General features: G+C 41.4%; 1 protein-coding gene across 3 annotated transcripts in view; it reads left to right on the plus strand.

Annotated features, from left to right (window-relative positions):
• Nucleotides 1-20,060, plus strand: part of DYNC2H1 (dynein cytoplasmic 2 heavy chain 1) — a 352,996-nt gene that overhangs the window by 306,061 nt on the left and 26,875 nt on the right. For all 3 annotated transcript variants that reach the window (XM_053308090.1, XM_053308091.1, XM_053308092.1), the window contains 2 exons: nucleotides 5,364-5,480; nucleotides 18,065-18,274. In XM_053308090.1, coding sequence (XP_053164065.1) covers nucleotides 5,364-5,480; nucleotides 18,065-18,274 — 327 coding nt within the window. The remainder of the gene's footprint in view (nucleotides 1-5,363; nucleotides 5,481-18,064; nucleotides 18,275-20,060) is intronic.

Genomic DNA, 20,060 nt, shown 5'->3' on the forward strand with positions numbered 1-20,060 from the left:
TTCTGAAAATATTAATAGTACAAACTGGAGATGGCAGCATAATTAATACTTCAGTAATAGTTTTAACTGAAATTATGTGCCCAATACCCCAGAACATTATTTATTTCTTGGAACGTATTTAGTAGTCATAACTAAAAGCAATTACCCACAAGAGTGAACATTTCTGCCCCTACTTGTGAGTCTCGTTACCTTCCTGAGATGATGAAGTAATTTCCAATTTATGTCAGAGGCAACCCTTTAGAAATAATCCTTCTCGGTAACTTTTGGTTTATCAGTAGAGCTTCAGAAGAAGGTATGAAAGAAAGAAAGAAAACTGATAAGTTGGTTCTGTTTAATCCTGGTATGTAAAGAAAGCTCTAGCTCATTGCCTTATGTGTTTTGTACATGGAATGTTCTCTTGCATAATCTGCTAAAGCTTCTCTTTTAGTAATTTGGAGCCAGCGTGGTGTAGTGGCTAGAGTGCTGGACTAGGACCGGGGAGACCCGAGTTCAAATCCCCATTCAGCCATGAAACTAGCTGGGTGACTCTGGGCCAGTCACTTCTCTCTCAGCCTAACCTACTTCACAGGGTTGTTGTGAGGAGAAACTTAAGTATGTAGTACACTGCTCTGGGCTCCTTGGAGGAAGAGCATGATATAAAATGTAATATTTATTTATTTATTTTAGTAACTCCTTGTCCTTTAGGCTGCAAGAACCTCAGTCATAAACTGCCATTTCAATTTGTATAAAAATGAATTGTTGGCTTGATTTTTTAGGGACAGACTGCATTTAGGTTCCTATCTTCAAGCAGATTGACCATTTGGAGCACTGTGGTTAAACATGGCTGACATCCAGATTAACACTACAAACATGTTGCACCCAAAAGGTTCTGTTAGCTAGTTTTGCTAAATTAGAAGCTTGCACTCCAGACTAGTGTTGCCCAACCTATGACATGTCTCCTGCCTTGAAACCTCTAGCTCAGTCCATTTATGTTGCAGGGAAATATGCAAAGCTATTCACTATCCCATGTCCTAGTGCAAGTGCAGTGCTTCTTAAATAGTTGCTTTTGTACTCAGAGCAATTTTGAGCATCCACTCAGCTGTGTGGTCTTGCATGCATGCATCTTTGTTCATTATACTACTGCAGGATTAGTCAGACATCAGACAGTGAGGTCATTCACATGACCTCATGCCACTGCTTGGGAGGGCTGGGGGGAAGGTAGGAGCTTTCCTACCTTCCCTAGCAGATGAACAACAGCTTTTTTTGCCTCCACTGCACCATGCCCCCACACAAGTGGCCAAAGCTGGAAGTCCTCCTGCGTCCCAGAGTGTCCCATGCCAGCAGTGCCACGGCTGCTCTTGTTAGAGCAGCTGCTGCACTCGATGTGGCCACTCCACTCCCCCCTCCGCCCCAGCTCTCTGCCCAAACTGGCTGTGGGCCGGGAGCAGCCTTCTACCCAGCAGCAATCACCCAGACTATCACCTGCTGAGGCTCAATGAACCCACTGTTCATTCTACCTTGGTAAAATGCCAGGTAGAAGAACAGGGCTACCCTCAGGTGGAGCAGGTAACTCGTGTCATCAGATAGCTCGTGTCATCTGGAGTGCCAGGAGCCCTCCGCCCCCGGTGTTCCAGATGACAGGAGCTACCTGAGTTACCCCAGGCAGTTCATGTCATGAGAATAGCCTCTCTGTATTTTTTAAATTAATGTAACAAAACTTTTTGAATTCGTGTTTCCTTAATGAATGAGATACATTATATTGAATTCATCCCTTATGACTTGGCAGCAAAAACATCACAGTTGACATTGATGTCTCCTGACAACAGAGCCCATCCAGAAGCCTAGATAATTTATGCCATCTATGTTATTACAAAGAATTGTGGCATTAGAACTTCCAACAAAGAGATTCCCAATGCCCATTTCTTGGCTTCCTCAACCTCCCCAGCTATGGAACTTTCTTTCCCTTATGCATCGACTCCAGGCCTGGCCTCAAGCCTCACCCAAGCTTCACCCATGTGCCACCAACTCCCCCAGTGTGCATGAGGAAGTATGAGTCCACTGCCAGTAGCAGGTTAGGTAGGACAAGGCTTGGTGAGCCAGTGGTGGGACTCAACCCTTGCCCTGTCCAGTTTGCGGCCTTTAGCAGCTGCCTCACTGGTCCTCACTGGTGGGCTGGCCCTGGCCAAATCACAGTTGTGCAAATTAGATTTATTTATTTTTTTGGTAGGAAGTTTATAGCCTGTTTGCCTTCCACAATGGAAAATAGACAGAGGTTATCCACAGTTCAGAGTTCAGTGACCATTAATACCTCTTTTTTGACAGCCAATGTATTTTCACAGGAATACATTGATCAGCCGATGCATATTTACATAATCATTCAATAACTTACCTGAGAATTTGTCTTATTGTTCCAGATCAGTAGCTTTCTGTAAACTTCACTTTCTCTGAATAAGACATTGTTAATAGCCGGTCATGTTCAATTCCAAGATAGTTCTGCATCACATTTTGTTCCAAATTGTTTGATACTAAGAAGGCATTCCGTTCTTTGGTGAAATGAAATGAAATGTTACAGGTATATGCTCACTGTTTGTGAATGTTGATAGCAGCCTGGAATATATTTACATGTAACAGACTCCCTCTTGGCCTGAAATTCACAAGGGTTTAACATTTTCAGCATATTTAAGTTTGGTATTTTATTTTGAAAGGCCTAGTGTGCTGGAGGGAAATGCTTGACTAACAAGCAGAAGGTGGCCAGTTCAAATCCCTGCTGGTACTTTATTGGGCAGCAGCAATATAAGAAGATGCTGAAAGGCATCATCTCAGACTGTGTGGGAGGAGGCAAGGGTAAACCCCTCTTGTATTCTACCAAAGAAAACCACAGGGCTCTGTGGGCACCAGGAGTCGAAACTGACTTGACAGCACACTTTACCATATTATATATATTTACCGTATTATAGATATGTAATATATATTTATTTTGTTTTGGGAATATATCATTCACATTGTGGAGACTTGTATTTTTTGTTATATAAATAGTTTATATCATGTTTATGTAGTGGTATTTCATTTTGTAGCATTTATGGTAGTACCACTCCTATATATATATATCTTCTGAATAATGGCTGCACTAATACACAGAGCTGGCCTTGAAAAGCATACAGATGCTTGAGCTCATGCAAGACATGGTAGCCAAAGTACCCCTCTTTGGACATTATAAAAACTGTGGACATTGTGCCTGAGTGGACATCAGGAAGGCCAGGCTTCTGAGCATGTCTGTACAGGAGTGGGGCTTCAGGGTGCCCTATTGCAATACTGTACTCATTACAGCATCCACAACATTTATAACGTCTGAAGAGAGTTAGTGTTGGGATTGGATGTGAGCAGGCATATCATCCTGCTACTGTTTCAGTTGCATTGGCTGCCAGTTTGGTTTTGAGCTCAATTCAGGGTGCAGGTTCTTTCCTTTAAAGCATGTGACCTGGATATCTGAAAGACCTCTCTTTCTCATATGTGCCAACTTCTTTGTATTCTACCAGTGACTGATGTTTGTCAGGTATCTACTAAAAGCAACACTTTTTTATATCTTCAGACACCTCTCCAAAACCTGCCTTTTCAAAAAGGCTTTCAAGTCTGACTGATTTAGTAAGGTTATGTTGTGTTTCCTTATTTTGCTGTTGTGCATGTTCTACATTTTATCGAATTTTTCTTGTGTGGTTGTTTTATTGTTTTAATTTTAACTGACTTTTGTAACTACCTCTGAGTTGCTTGTTCAGAGAGGTAGGATATAAATTTTTTTAATAAAAACAGATATTTTGGAAGGAATGGAGGAGGGACATCTAATTCTAAAGTCTTTGTCCTATACTAATGGTTTAGATAAATCAGCAAACACAAGCTTTGTTTTTGAATTTGTGAGGGAACAAAACTTCTAGTAAGTTAAGTGATACATTTTACATTAACATTCAAATCTCTCGTGTCCAATTTGAGAAAGGCAATCTTGAGGTGTGTGGGGGATTTTTGTATATGTTCTTTTGGAGTTCTGTTTATTTTCCACAATGTTTTGCAAATTAATCGATAGCAACAATTATAAAAGTTAAAATAATACTTCCCCAGACTACCAACTAGTGGGGTTTCATGTTCTAGCAAGGCTGATAAATTATTTTAATTTGCTTTTGCTGAACCAAACAACAGCACCTAATTTATCAGACAAACAAAGAAATTGAAACACTGCATCATCACACATCTTTCCAAGATTAGAAAATCAATCACAAATGCAGTAACAAGTGAACTTAAAGTGTATAATGCTGGTTGCTTAACAACTAAATAGTTCAACTCTATTCATGTATATTTATTGCAGAAGTTCTTTGAGGCCAAGGAAAACAGGTATTAGAATTTGATTTGAAGCCCTTAGAAGAAGAAGCCATCTTAAACAACATGTAAACAGAAAATAAGCAAGCTGTTGTGGTAGCTCAGTATAGGAGATATTTATTGCATTTTGTGGGAAAGAGCGCTAATGATGAAAAGAACATTCAATCACAAGGATTTAGAAGCGAAAATCTCTGGCATCATTAGTATTTTTAAAAATCTAGATGCAACCATTATTTAGATCAATTATTTCACCAGGGTTGTAGCTATAATTAAGTGAATGGGTTCAAAGAACCCAGGGCCATCAAGCTCCACCCCTCCCTGTCTCCCTCACTCTGAGGGTTTGCCGCACGGACACGGGCCCCTCTCCCTCGCTTCGCCTCTGTATTTCACTTAAATTTCTGCCCTAAAATCATTGGGCAGGATCCAGATTATTATGATTGCACTAGCATAATGAGAGAAAATAGTACCTGTAAGTGATTTGTACTACTCTGCAATGATTCATAACTGCCAGCAGAAGACCTTCTTTAGAACATTCTCACCTTGAATGCATGTATGCACACACTGCCTTGATACTGCCAACCAGAACAAAACTCATTCCACACATAGGTGAAAAAAAATTAGAGGAAACACTGACCATAACCCTATGAGAGAATTATCTGAGTGTTAACGCACATAAGCCAATTTGTTTGGTGGCTACACAGAGACAGGCCTTCTTGGTCGCTGCCCCAAGATTGTAGAATGTGCTCCCTGCTGAGTTACGATCTTCCCCATCTCTGGTAATTTTTTATAAACACCTGAAAAACCATCTTTTTGCCCAAGCTTTCTCAGCTTTTTGAAATTTTTAGGTTTTAATCTCTAGTTTATTTTAAATTGTTAAATTGTTTAAAGTTTTTGTATGTGTTTTTAACTTGTTTTATACTATTGTTAACCGCCCAGAGACGGAATTTTGGGGCGGTGTACAGATAGATAGATAGAATAATTATCTGAATATTATCTTCTTTAATCTTTTAATCTTTTAGGTAATTTCACAGCTGCGGATCTTGAGTAGATCTGTTACCGCTGGCTGCAAATTTGACAGAGAGATCTGGTCTAACGAGCTTTCTCCAGTCCTCAACCTTTGGAAGAAGCTTAATCAGGTAAGAAGCACAATTGTTGGGAAAGATGTCAGCTTTACCTTTAAAATAACAGTCTAAGCTAGATGTGTAAATTCAGAATGTATCTTGAAGACAGAGGCATTCCCTATAAACATTATTTTAGTAAAATGCAAACATTTGAATCTGTTATAATAACATTTTATTTTTCTTCCATATCAAAACTATCACTTCCTGTGCAGCTGACTACAATTAGCTCTGGGCTAAAGGATACTTAGAGTGGTAAAAAATCTGCCCTTCATCCAGTATTCAGTGTAAAATTTCAGTGCATTAAAATCACAGTATTAAAGCTCCTGGGGAGACATCAACATTGTTTCCACCAAAGGCATGTGCAGGAGGGCGCAGAAGAGAAACGTACAGACATTTTGTAAAACATTTATTAAAGGCAGGCATCTAGTAGAGGTATCAGTATGTCCACAATAAGAGAAGGTTGGGTAAGAAACAAGAGGTGATTGGTTTACCTCTTGTTCCGTTTTCCATGTGGCTCTTCAATTCAGTAAGCCATGCCTGTTCAAATATTGCTCTAATTAATCCATTATATGTAATTTAGCTTTGAATATTTTTCCCTGCGTTATTGCTCTGGTACTCCTTGGTATATTTCAGAATGCTCACAGTCTTTTTATATAATTGCATGGAGAGAATGAGGAGGCCAGACACAGAAGTATGGTAAAAGGGAGCAGCTAATAACCTGCCCAAAGTGTATTGCATAATTAAGAACACCAAATTATCATAAAGCAGGCATCTGATGTGCCAAAGAAAGCTGGAGAGCAGAGCCTCAGGAACCTAAAGTAGTGCAATTGTCACTCCTATCCAGCAGGGCCACTAACTGCACTGCCATGACGGGTAAGAGGGCCAAGGTGTAAGGCCATTTAAGGAATACAAGCAAAGCCTGTCCCCAGCCCCACACCCCATAGGCCTGGGCCATGACTGATAACTGAATTATCTCCCTCCTTTTCTGAAACAGTATAATTCCTATTTAACAAAGATGGTCACCGACATTTGTAGAACAGTTCTCCTTCAAAATTCAAAACCCCTAGTCCGCTCCCCAGCGTCCAGCACCCAAACAGCCAATTAAATTGAAACCTTGGACCAATGTGGTCAAAATCTGGACTTAAGGCCAATCATCACTGGGGGGAGGATTCCCCCATGGCCCCCAGAAGGGGAGACCAGGATAGGCCTTAGATCAAGGATATAGGGCAGGGAGGTGGGGCAAATGTTGGCTTGAGAAGTGTGATGCTGTCTGAGGAGCAGTCAATAAATATACCAAAGTCTTACAAAGCAACGTGAGAGGTGGGGAGCAGGAGGGCATGAGGCTTCTTGCTCTTCCTTTCTCCCCCCCCCCAAGTTGTATTCATGTCAATGGGGTGCAGTTTTCCGTGTGATCTCTTTCTTAAATAAGGGTGTGGGAAATGAATATCAGCAGTACATACTGAAGAAAGATCACAGCATCTATAGTTCTTTGCCAACATATGATTAGCATAGGTTATGCAATGTACACTATTTTACATACACTTGGCTTGATTTATATGGTATGCTCGGTTATTAAATGTGTTTCCTGAAGATCTTTCATATTTGAACAGTATCTGGAGTACTAAAGAGGAAGGAGAAGTTGGAGGTTTTGTTAGTCTTGTTTATTTATTTGAGTTGTTTATATACTACTTTTCATTAACAACCACATTTGGAAGTAATGGGAGCTCTAGGGAAGACTTAGGGGGACTTAGGTAAGTCATGGGGGCTCTAGGGAAGACTATAACCCTTAAGGGTTTTTTTTTAAAAAAAAACTTCAAACAGCTTAACCAACAGTATCTTGAACCTTTTCTGCAAGTACAAATCTTTTGACACTTCTTCTTTCCAATATGAAAGTTAACCCTGATCTCACATTCTGTTTAGCCCCTGACTGCCACTGCTTTGAGAAACTTTTCATGGAACAGTGCCAGTTGTATCCCGTCTTGTGAGGTCCTCTTAGTGTCCCTGGCCCTGGTTTAGTGTGTGGTGCCTGGGCCCATCGGAGGGCCTTCTCTGTGGCCACCCCTCCCCCTCCTTAGTGCTTTCTAAGGCCCTTCTTAAGGCCTACTTTTTTGCCAGGCTTTTGCCCTTTAATTATTATTATTTTTAGTTATTTTTATTGTTCACTGTCTAGAGTCTTCGGAGGAGGCAGTGCACAAGATATTTTTAATTAATAAATAATAAACAGCAGCATATACAAATAAAAAAGCAAAAGGGGAAAACCTGTTAGTGCTTGCTTCCAGCCATATCTACTTTTGGCTAGACTGCCATGAGGATCTATATCCACATACTGTACATGTTCTGCTTGATCTTTGGGGCGCACCTAGGTAATGTTGGCGCACGGGCTTGCAATGATCTCTCTCAACTGTGCAGGTGCGCTTTGCAGTTAGGAAGTGACACTGGGCCAAACGGACAGGCCCAGTGTTGCTCTGACCACCACTGAGGGGGAGAAGGACTGCTCCACTCACACCCCAGCAGCCACCCCTCAGCTGTGCAGTGGCTGTAATTTTTTTTAAAAAATGGAGATTCAGTAAAGCGGGGTGGGCATGGGGTGGCTGCTGGAAGCCCCCCAGCCATTTGGAGCCGCCCCCGCCCCCGGACTTTGAAGGACACGGACCGAAGCCCCAAGGTCCGGGGATTAGAGTGCCTCTGCTTGAATTCAATTTTTTGCACACCTCCATAGACATTGTTTCAAGCATTTGTAGATTTGACTTACCAAAAGCCAGATTTGGCCTGAATTCTATGCCTGTAGACTGATTTTCAAATCCACTTTGCAATAGGCTTCTGCAGCTAGCTATCAGTACGTGTGGCCTTTCGCCTCAGCAACCACTGGCTGAACAACACATTACATGCAAATGTGTGTAACAACTAGAGCTGAGCCAAAATGATCTGTTTAATTTTTGTTTCACTTGTTCTATTTTCCCCAAAAGTCCTGACCATTAAAAGTAGTTGTGCAAAAGCCCACAAAGGGTGACATTTAAGGTTTCTGAGAATTGTGCGATCTATGAGCTCAGTCCACCAGTCACAATTTAGGGAAATTCCAGAGGCTTGGGAGCAAGAGAGTTCTGCAATCCCTAGGCTTGGGATTAGACAGTTTTCTGGAGTTTTGTTTTGTTTATAATCATCCTTTGGGACTTCACCTTAAGCTCTAATTGATGTTTAGGACTTGGACCCCACCCCCAACCAAAAAAAAAAAGAGCCACTCAGTTTCTGTGCTTCTTGCTTGTTGAAATTCATGGTGCAGCTCTAGTAACTTCCTAATGGCTCCTTCTCCTAAAGAAAACAGTTGGGAGATTCCCTAAAGATGTTTTGAAAGTGCCCTAATCCAGCAAGGTGATGCACATGACAGATAGTTGATGCTTGGACAGTATCTATACTATGCTGGAGATGGAGAAAGGATTAGTTTCAGTCTCCCACCTTGCAAACAGATGATTGACACTGTCAAAACAGACCATGTCAACCATTTGTTAGGGGATGTGTACACTGATCTGCTTCAGAAAGATTCCTTTTACACACACAAAGAGTCCTAGAAACTATGTGTAGTTTTTACTCTTCACAGCCCCATTTTCTGTACAAAGAGTCCCATCCTAAGGAATGATTTGCATGCAGTTACTTGATTCTGTGTCACCTTAAGTGGCGAAGTGGGGAGATGCTTGACTATTTCTCTTGAGCCATTTTTGGAAGGGCATTTTGGCCTTGAGCCACTTTTGGAAGGGCAGTATAGAAATCTAATAAATAAATAATAAATAAATAATAAGCAGAAGGTTTTCGGTTTGAATCCCCGCTGGTACTATATTGGGCAGCAGCAATATAGGAAGATGCTGAAAGGCATCATCTCAGACTGTGCGGGAGGAGGCAATCATAAACCCCTCCTGTATTCTACCAAAGAAAACCACAGGGCTCTATGGGCTCCAGGAGTCAGAATCAACTTGACGGCACACTTTACCTTACTTGCTTCTGCACATGGATTGCCTTTACTGGTGTCTATTTTTTTCATCAATTGTGAAAATGTTTTCACAGAGCCAGTTAGAGAAATCATATTTTCCTGGTAGAATAAACTGCTCAGATTATTACTTGTATATCTGAATAATTATGGATATTTTAACATAGACACCTTTTCCAAAATACATTTGGTTGAGTTATATTTAATTTTTAATCTGAATAATTAGGCGCTGCACCTTAAAAAAATATATCATTAACTGATTAGCTGTGGAAACATTTCTTTTTGATGGCCATTTCAAATTAAAGTTTACTCAGCGAGAAGTCTCCTTTTTTAGAATACTAATCAACGCAAATGCAATACTTTATGACATCCTTTTTGCGCTTGCAAAAATATAATTAATTTGCTATTGAAATATTTTAGTGATCATTCTTGAGAGAGGAAATTGTACAGACTTGAAAAGAATTTTAATAGTTCTGTTTAGTGTCTCTCAGTATTTCATTAGAATATGTATTTCACTGGGAAAACTAGCAGAACCTCTGTAAACCTGAAATGTGCACATGACTGACTTTGACGCAGAAATTTGTATCGGTAGTTTATTAGTTAACATTCTCCAGTTTGCTGGTAAATATTTGGAAAAATAGTTTCACAAAGACTAACCTCACAGACCTTAAGGCTCTTTGAGTCCATGACTAAATGTTCTCTAGATAAGAGGGTTTTAGAAGTTGCTCTCTCCTATTGTCTCAGAGCTTGCATTATCTTGGCTGATTGGAGTTTGGGGAGGTGGCCATCATCGGGTCTTGGCCCATTGTTTTCAGGAAGCAGCCACGTAGGGAACCAGTATTTGTGCACTGGTTCGACTCCAAACCCATTTAGCATCATGGGGAGGGGATGTTTTTAAAAAGGAGAGCAGGTCCTTACCTACTTTCCACAGCCTCATGCAGCTTCCTGATGTGGCCACACTTGTCCCAAGAACCCATGCGTGGCATCAGTTCACACATGGCATCTACGCATGTGTGGGCACCATTTGCATGGTCAGCATGGTGTTCCTGACTACACAAATGGCACCCACATATGCACGGATGCCATGTGCACACTGGCGCTATATGTAGTTCTTGGGGCAAGTGCCGCTGCAGCAGGAAGCTGCATGCAGCATCAGAGACCTTTCTCCTGTTTTAAAAAGATCCTTCTCCTCACTCCCCTCTCCGTGGTTCCTTTGGACCTTGGCTGAACCAGTTCGACGCCGAACCAGTGCACAAACCTCAGTTTGTGCACATCCCTATAGCCACATGCATGGTTTCGACATAATTTGCTCTTTGAGGATTACGGTAATATAGGGTGCTCACATGAGCCTCTCTGCATACCTTTAACAGACATTACACAATTGTTGTGTTTTGGTTTGCAGATTCAGTGTTGAGGAGGAAGATGCTGTAGAAAGTTCTACAGTGAAACACAGGTCTGCCTGGAAGTGCACCCTGAGATAGTAGTGTTTTAATATGTCTTGCCATTTTGAAATGTCCTCTGGGAATCTCAGGAGAAAAGCTAATGCCTTACTTCCTGTTCTCTGGCATTCCACCCACCTCTGGTTTTTTCAGGAACCAGAATTCTTGGATGTAAGGCTTCTGTCTTACATTTTGAGACTACTGGGATGCTCGAGGTACTTTGGAAGCTGCCTTGTACACTGGTCCATCTAGCTCAGTATTGTCATAGACTGGCAGTAACTCTCCAAGATTTCAGGGAGGAGTCTTTCCCAGCCTTACCTGGAGATGCCAGGGGTTGTATCTTGGACCTTCTGCATGCAAAACAGATGCTCTTCTGCTGAGTGATGGGCCCATTCCACCCCAAACGGATCTGTTTCTGCCTGGTTTCAGACCAAGGAACCCTTTGCATGTTAGGTAAATGTGATGACCACTACACACATGGTTAAGAACTCTTTGTCCTCTTATCTCCGTTTTCTCCTATCTTAGAACTTTACAGTTAATTTTTAACTTGTTTGCTGTATAATGCTATAGTATTTGTTTTCCTAGAGTTGAGTTTGAGGGGCTGCTTCTACTTTTTCAGTTCTGTCTGAGAGGTCAGAGCAGCACCCCTTGGGGAGGAGCCAATTTAAAATGTTTACCCTGCCTACTGCTTGAGAGGAGGTGCCTAGCCACTAAGAGTCCCAGAGAATAGGAATTCATGGTAAATTTCATTTTCCTGCTTCCACTGTGAACAAAATTGACATTCATTGGTGGTGAGCTAGCCATATAAACAAAGGACCAATTCAGGCTTTGCATGCAGAAGGCCCCAAGTTCAATCAGTGGCATCTTCAGGCAGGATTGGGAAAGAGTAGGATTGGGAAGGACCCCAGACTGAAACTCTGAAGAGCTTCTGTTAGTCAGCATAGACAGTGTGAGCTAGATGGACCAATAGTCTGGCTCAGTGTAAGACAGTTTCAAATGTCAAAAGACAGTTTCAACTGTAGCAGTCAGTGCATTTTGTGAAGCAACTTCTGGGTCAGAAATGACAGGTGAGAAACCATGGGCACTGCTTAACCTGACAGTAAATGTGATAACTTCATACTGCTTATTTAATTAACATTCTAAACAAGCCAGTCTCCTGGCTCAAACTTATGAAATTTTATGAAATTTTTACTTTCATATGCATACAGCCAGAATTAGCCCACTGTGAAATAGTGTGGTATGTTCATTTGTCACCTTGTTTCTCCAGAATAAGAAGTATAAAAATATTTTTTTTAACAAATTAGATTACATTAATGCAATACTTACCTAAGATCAAACACATGTAATCTATTCCCAATTAAAATGGGAGAAGAGCTTGTTTCTACTAACCAATACTTGTCTTATTCAGATAATATAGCATGCTATTAGTTAGCCTTCTCATATAACACTAAATGTGAAGATGCTGATACCAGCTTAAACAGAAGATTTGAACTAATGAAATTTTCTTTTGACCAGAGCACCTTTGTAGCTTTCCAGTAGAGAATCTAGAGAAACCATTGTATTTACAGTACACAAGTGGTAAGACCAGACTGGAAGTGGTAAGACCAGGCTAGAAGACCAGGCTGGACATGTTGTAGCTACAATTAAGCTCTCCCCCAATCTGGATTCCTCACTTGACTAAATGTCAACAACTGGATATAGGAATTTGAGGGTGGAGACCTTTTATTGAATATTGGTGCCAGTCAGTTCTCATGTTCTTTTTTTTTTGTTTCCTTTTTAACAAAAGTGTTAACCTTTTGCTTGCTGACTAACATAATGCTCTGTGCAACACCAGCATTGCCCATCACCAGCACTGCTGCACACATGACAGACACCCCAGCAGTGTTGCAAAGTTGGCAGTTGTGCCACTGCTTAAAAGTATGTGCCTGCAGTTGCACATTGTTACTTTCATTGGAAATAATGGGAGCTTGTACAACTCTACCAGGGCTGCCTGTCACAGCAGCGGCAGCTGGCGTTACATTGCATATCATGTCGGCCACTATCAACACAAGATCAGACTGTAGTAAGTGGATTAGCATGATGTCTGCCCAGAACAGTGGGCAGAGGAAGAAGGTTGATATTATTTATTTATTTATTAGATTTATATACCGCCCTTCCAAAATGGCTCAGGGCGGTTCACAGCGTGATACAAACAATTTTTAAAAATTAACAATTAAAATCAAACTATTAAAACACAATAAAACCAATAAAACAGCTAAAAGCCCTGAAAATCAGGGCAACAATTTAATATAGTTAATCATTTAAAACCTTGGAAGGCCAGGCCAAATAGGTAGGTTTTAAGGGCTCTCCTGAAGGACAGCAAGGATCTTAAATTACGAATTTCTGCCAGGAGTGCATTCCACAGCCCAGGAGCAGCTACAGAGAAGGCCCGCCTATGCGTCGCCACCAGACAAACCGGTGGCAACTGGAGACGGACCTCCTCAGATGATCATAACGTGCAGTAGGGATCATGTAAAAGAAGGCGCTCTCTTAGATAACTCGGACCTAAGCCTTTCAGGGCTTTAAAGGTAATAACCAGCACTTTGTATTTTGCCCGGAAACATATCAGCAGCCAGTGTAGCTGTTTCAAAACAGGCATAGTATGGTCTCTCTGGGTTGCCCCAGAGACCAACTCTCTGGGTTGCCCCAGAGACTGGCTGCCGCATTCTGAACTAACTGAAGTTTCCAGACTACGTATAAAGGCAGCCCCACGTAGAGCGCATTGCAGTAGTCGAGCCGGGAGGTTACCAGCCGATGCACCACTGTTTTGAGGTCATCCTCTCCAAGGAATGGGTGTAGCTGTCGAATCCGCCAAAGCTAATAGAAAGCACTCCTGGCCATGGCCTCCACCTGAGAGACCAGGGTGAGGCCTGGGTCCAGGAATACTCCCAAGCTGCGCATCTGCTCCTTTTGAGGGAGTGTAACCCCATCCAGCACAGGGAGATCTAACTCATCCCTCAGATTCTGAGCCCCCACAATGAGCACCTCCGTCTTGCTTGGATTCAGCTTCAATTTGTTCTCCTTCATCGAGCCCATTACGGCCTATAGGCAGGCATTTAGAGAATGAGTGCCATTTCCTGAAGATGAAAAGGAGAAGTAGATTTGGGTGTCATCAGCATACTGATAACACCCAGCACCAAATCTCCTGATGACCTCACCCAGCGGTTTCATGTACAGGTGAAACTCGGAAAATTAGAATATTGTGCAAAAGTCCATTAGTTTCAGTAATGCAAATTAAAAGGTGAAACTGATATATGAGACAGACGCATTACATGCAAAGCGAGATAAGTCAAGCCTTAATTTGTTATAATTGTGATGATCATGGCGTACAGCTCATGAAAACCCCAAATCCACAATCCCAGAAAATTAGAATATTACATGGAACCAAGAAGACAAGGATTGTGGAATAGAACAGTATCGGACCTCTGAAAAGTATAAGCATGCATATGTATTCAGTACTTGGTTTGGGCCCCTTTTGCAGCAATTACTGCCTCAATGCGGCGTGGCATGGATGCTATCAGCCTGTGGCACTGATGAGGTGTTATGGAAGACCAGGATGCTTCATTAGTGGCCTTCAGCTCTTCTGCATTGTTTGGTCTCATGTCTCTCATCCTTCTCTTGGCAATGCCCCATAGATTCTCTATGGGGTCAGGTCAGGCAAGTTTGCTGGCCAATCAAGCACAGTACACTGTGTACTTTTCAGAGGTCCGATATTGTTCTATTCTACAATCCTTGTCTTCTTGGTTCCATGTAATATTCTAATTTTCTGGGATTGTGGATTTGGGGTTTTCATGAGCTGTATGCCATGATCATCACAATTATAACAAATTAAGGCTTGACTTATCTCGCTTTGTATGTAATGCGTCTGTCTCATATATCAGTTTCACCTTTTAATTTGCATTACTGAAATTAATGGACTTTTGCACAATATTCTAATTTTCCGAGTTTCACCTGTAGATATTAAAAAGCATTGGTGACAGAATGGAGCCCTGGGGGACTCCATATAGCAGCTCCCGTTTTGAGGAGCAACTGTCACCAAGCTCCACCATCTGGAATCTACCCGAGAGATAGGAGCGGAACCATTGCAAAACAGTGCCCCCCTATCCCCAACTCCCCCAGACGATCCAAAAGGATACCATGGTCGATGGTATTGAATGCCGCCGAGAGATCCAGAAGAACCAGCAGAGTCACACTCCCTCTGTCGATTCCCTGGTAAAGGTCATCCATCAGGCCGACCAAGGCTGTCTCAACTCCATAGCCAGCCCTAAAGCCAGTTTGAAATGGAATAAATAATATTAAGGTATTCATTCATTCATTCATTCATTTAAATGCACAGATATTTAAATATATATCTACTGCCTAATCCTCTGTCTTTCAACCATTAGAGCAGGCAACAAATATTAAAATTGGTCCTGTATTTGTCATACTCTCTTTGTATGAAACATTTGATGCCACCATAATCTCCATTTAAAGTGACCATTCTTTGAATTGATAAAATATTCCATCTTTGCCAGTGGTTTCATAATGGGGAGCTCCTTACTTCTGGGAAAGTACCTCCTCTTAGATAACAGGCAGGGTCTATCAACAAGATCGACACCAAGGGGAGGTAGTAGTAACAGCACTGAGGTTAAAAAGGAAGGAAATGGGAGAGGCTTTATGAAAACTATTTTGGGGGGTCTTACTACAAAACCTTCTGCAGAGATGGGGAAGCCAGTGAACCAAGAGTGCAGTGCCAGCCTCCAAATTGTGATTAAGGAAAGGAATCACTGTGGGTTTCTACCTCCACAACATTAAAAATAGCACCTGCCGGGGCAGATCTTATCTATGGGCAAAATGGGCAGTGCTCACCTTAAATTTCTCAGTCAGCCATGTTGCCTCTGCCTCCATTTTGTGTGCCTACTGCCTCTGTTCCCTGATGCTCTTGCCTGCAGTCTGCTGCTGCTTTAAGAGTTGTGAGGTGGGCAACTGTAGTACCAACTTCAAATGAAAAGCCCCAGATCCTTTGAAATATTAATATTAATAAGGCAGGAGCCAATAAGCATGCTCACTTTTGTTTTTTGCAAAGTGGGCGGTCCTAAATCTTTTTCTTATCTTTAAACACAGAGGAACTTAGATGTTAGTATAGACATCCCAGTTCTAGACACTGGAATTTTATCTCTTCTTCTCTTGTGCTATATTTGTGAAAAGACTGGAATATCTTGGATGAATAGGTTAATACTCGAAAGCATAATTTCTTTGAGTATGCATGTAAAGGTTCTGAGAGTCTTTTAACATAATCATCCCTTTTTAGTTTAGTGAAAATCTGAATACATCCTCTAAAGCACTGTACATTCAAAACACTCACATTGGCTCATGATTCTCACATTACAGTGCTCACACAAGTGAGCAGCTTGCATGAGCAATTTTTTGACAAGCCAGACTTTGGCAATTATATGCCAATCTGAATGTGACTGCAATGCACTGCATGGGGCTGCATTTTACATAGTCCAGAAATGAACTTGGTGCAGAATGCTGCTGCCAGATTGGTCTCTGGGTCGTCCTGAAGAGACCATATTACTCCAGTTTTAAAAGAACTACACTAAGCTACCAATAGGTTTCCAGGCAAAATACAGAGTGACTTGACTTGAAAAAAAGTGCTGGTTATTACCTATAAAGCCCTTAATGGCTTGGGCCCAAGGTGTTTAAGAGAACGCCTTCTTGATTATGAACCCCATCGCCTATTAAGATCTTCAGCGGAAGTTTGCCTGAGGGTGCCGCCAGCTCATCTGGGCGCTTTCCAGGTTATACGCTGTTCAGCAGTAGTTTACTTTGGCTTGGCAGGATCGTCTTGGAACCGTAAATTAAGGGTTGTTGTGCAAAGCCACCAGCAGGGGTAACAGTCTTTTCTAGCTTGCACAAAACTCCTACAATGGGAAAATACAGCCTTTTCTTTTTTTTTAACAACCTTGTAGTACTGTAATGCAAAGATAAAACCCGAAAGAAGGCATCAGAAATGTGAGCAGCACCTTGCTGACAGCACAGAGACTGTGATGTCAGAACACAGGCAGTATGGAAGAACACTGAACGTACACATGGTGACACTGTTGTAGGGGGTAATCTGGAAAGCACTCTGGTGATGACTCAAAGGCAAGGCTTCTCTGAAGTTGCCCCAGAGCTGTGGAACGCACTTCCTGCTGAGATTAGAGTTGCTCCATCCCTGTTGGCTTTTAGGAAACAACTCAAGACACATCTCTTCAGCCAAGCTTTTTAGCTATTTAGCAGTTTTTATGGATAGTTATTTTAATTTGAATTTTGTATATGTTTTAATTGTTTTAAAATTTCTTGGTTGGTTGTTGTAAACCGTCTAGAGACTTCTGTAATGGGTGGTATAGAAATCTGTTAAATAAATAAATAAACCTTATTGTGCAACTGTATCGAGAAAGGAATGTTGATTGCTATTAAACTTACTGTTTATGTAGAAGACATTTAGGCTGTCTAATTCTTTTTTCATTATCTATAAGTAATATGATTTTACTGCTTGATTTTGAAAGAAATCAGGATCCTGAGAAAATTATGCCAGAAGTAATTTCCCACTAATGGCTTTAGTTGAGCAATTTGCAGAGTTGTGAGAATTTAAGAACATTGATTATTGAAGAGGAAGCACTAATTAGCTGCATTTAAACTACAGCTTCAGATGTTTTCCCAAAATATGGGTTTCAGATTCATCCAGTATAATTCTCTTATTATAGTCTGTTTAAATTTTAGCTTTCTCATCTTCCTAATGCATGTTGTATTTTAACTCATGATGGCACCAAAGTTTCTAATTATCCATCCAGGGATGCAACTTGTCCTCTGCATAGTGCTCAGTGGCATTCCAAAGCATGCACAAAGTTCTTTTCTGACTTGGATCTTAATCCAAGCTCTTCTGCCTCTCTTCCTCCCTGGTGCCTAGAACAATACTGTAGCAGCATCGCAGGCATCACTGAGCCTGGGAAATGTAGTTCACCAGGATGGCTGAATCCATATATAGACAACAGGTGCCTCAGAAACTATATGTTCCATGGCTTGTTGCATTGCTATGTATCTTTGCTATGTCTTGTCTGAAGAGCTTTATTAAATGACACTGACACTTAGTTGATGAATGACATCTCTTTTTCCTTTAGAATTCCAATCTGATTCATCAGAAGGTGTCACCTCCTTCTGAGCGGCAAGGATCTCCAATCCTTTCTTTCATTATTCTTGAGCAGTTCAATGCCATTCGCTTAGTCCAGAGTGTTCATCAGTCTCTTGCTGCTCTCAGTAAAGTCATCAGAGGTACCTCGCTGTTGAGTTCAGAAGTACAAAAACTAGCAAGTGCTTTATTAAACCAGAAGGTAAGGTTTTATTTAAAATTCTTGGAGAACAAAATGCATATTTATTCTGTTAATATGGTGATCTTGTGCCCAAGCCAACTTGTTTTAAATAAGTTAAGTATCATTTTTTCCTTTTGGTTTAAAACAAGCACACATCATTGGAAATATGCAGACTTTATTGCACCCACATGAAAACTCTGGTGCCTACACACGCTCACACTCAGAGCACTGGAGACAGCCTGCTTTTTTGCCTTCCTCTGAGTAATCTTGAGACTTGCTGGTGGAAGTTTCACTCATTTCCTGGTAAGAAGGAAGGCTCCCAGTATAGATCTGGGCTCCATCCCAGATCAACCAGTGGCTGTCTGGATGAAAACAGTGAAGTTTCCCTACACAGAAGCAAGGTAGAAGCCCTCTGAATGAATGTCAGTATTTCCCTAAACAGGCTGATGCACAGTCTAACCAGGAGTTTGCTCCCTTGCTGAGCAGATCTCTGCATGGTTCCTATTTGGAAAACGTCAGCCTCTCCCCTTCAATTTCCTTCCTTCCTTCTAACTTTCTGCCACTGGAGGAAGGTAGGAACAGAGTCTACGTTTCCTCCTCATTCTGTGTATTAGCAGGAGGTGTATTCTTACTGTCTTGCCTAACCTAAAAACTCTGTGGAATGCAGTAAAAATGCAATATGAACCCAGGCTAGGAGACATGGCAAGAAATATGGAAGTGACCCAGGGATGCTTTTAAGGTGTGCATGATTTTGTAAAGTGGTAGCAATAGCAATAGCACTTACATTTATATACCACTTTATAGCTGGAGCTCTCTAAGCAGTTTACAATGATTTTAGCATATTGCCCCCAACATTCTGGGTACTCATTTTACCGACCTCGGAAGGATGAAAGGCTGAGTCAACCTTGAGCCCCTGGTCAGGATCGAACTTGTAACCTTCTGGTTACAGGGCGGCAGTTTTACCACTGCGCCACCAGGGGCTCCTCATGGAGCCCCTGGTGGTGCATAATACTGGTAATCTTGCAGATATATGTAGTTTTGAGTTCACTCACTAGATTTTGGAGCTCTGATGTAGTGCCTCTTTGACCATCCAAGCTCTCTGATGTGCAGAAGTAGCTTCCAAGCATGGAGGTGTTCCTGTTAAGTTCTGTGGAGGATATCTTCTGCATGTACTTCAGTCTGTGTTAGGCTTGTGCATTTTGATTCGGGTACAAAATGTTTTGTGCCGGAAAATGGCAATTTCGGAGGTTTTGTAACCAAAACAAAGTCAAGAATTAAAAAACAGAGATTTCTGTTTCCAAATCGAAATGACTGTGTTTCAGACAGAATGCTTTGTTCTTCGGAAAAGCATTGCCATTCAAATTGACTTCTCTGACTCTCTCCACTCCAGCTGAGGCACTGAGCGATTAGCAGAAGATAAGATATGCAAAAACTGTTGAGCATGAATAGTTTAGTTAAGTGTTGTATTCAGTGTGATTGAAATGTAAACTGACCTTGCAAAGGGATTTGGAAGACAGCATTTTGAGACAGAAATACACAAATATCCTTGGGAGCTCAATGCAATTCCAAAGCTCTTGCTAAAAGCCATGGTATAAATTGTGTGGAGAAGCTTTTCGAGAAGCTGGTTAGGAAAGTTCTGAAATTACACAGGTTTTTCTTTCCAAAGGATCTCTTGACTTGTTCAGGGCTCTTTTGAAGAGCTATTTTGTTTTTCTTCTGATTTTTATGAGTTATAGTGGTGTCTAAGTTTTGTTGTCCAAGTTGAGCAGTCTAATGTAATTTAGGCCACAATGTAATTTGGTGGGAC

Source organism: Hemicordylus capensis, chromosome 3, assembly GCF_027244095.1.
Source record: "Hemicordylus capensis ecotype Gifberg chromosome 3, rHemCap1.1.pri, whole genome shotgun sequence".
Classification (NCBI taxonomy): Eukaryota; Metazoa; Chordata; class Lepidosauria; order Squamata; family Cordylidae; genus Hemicordylus; species Hemicordylus capensis.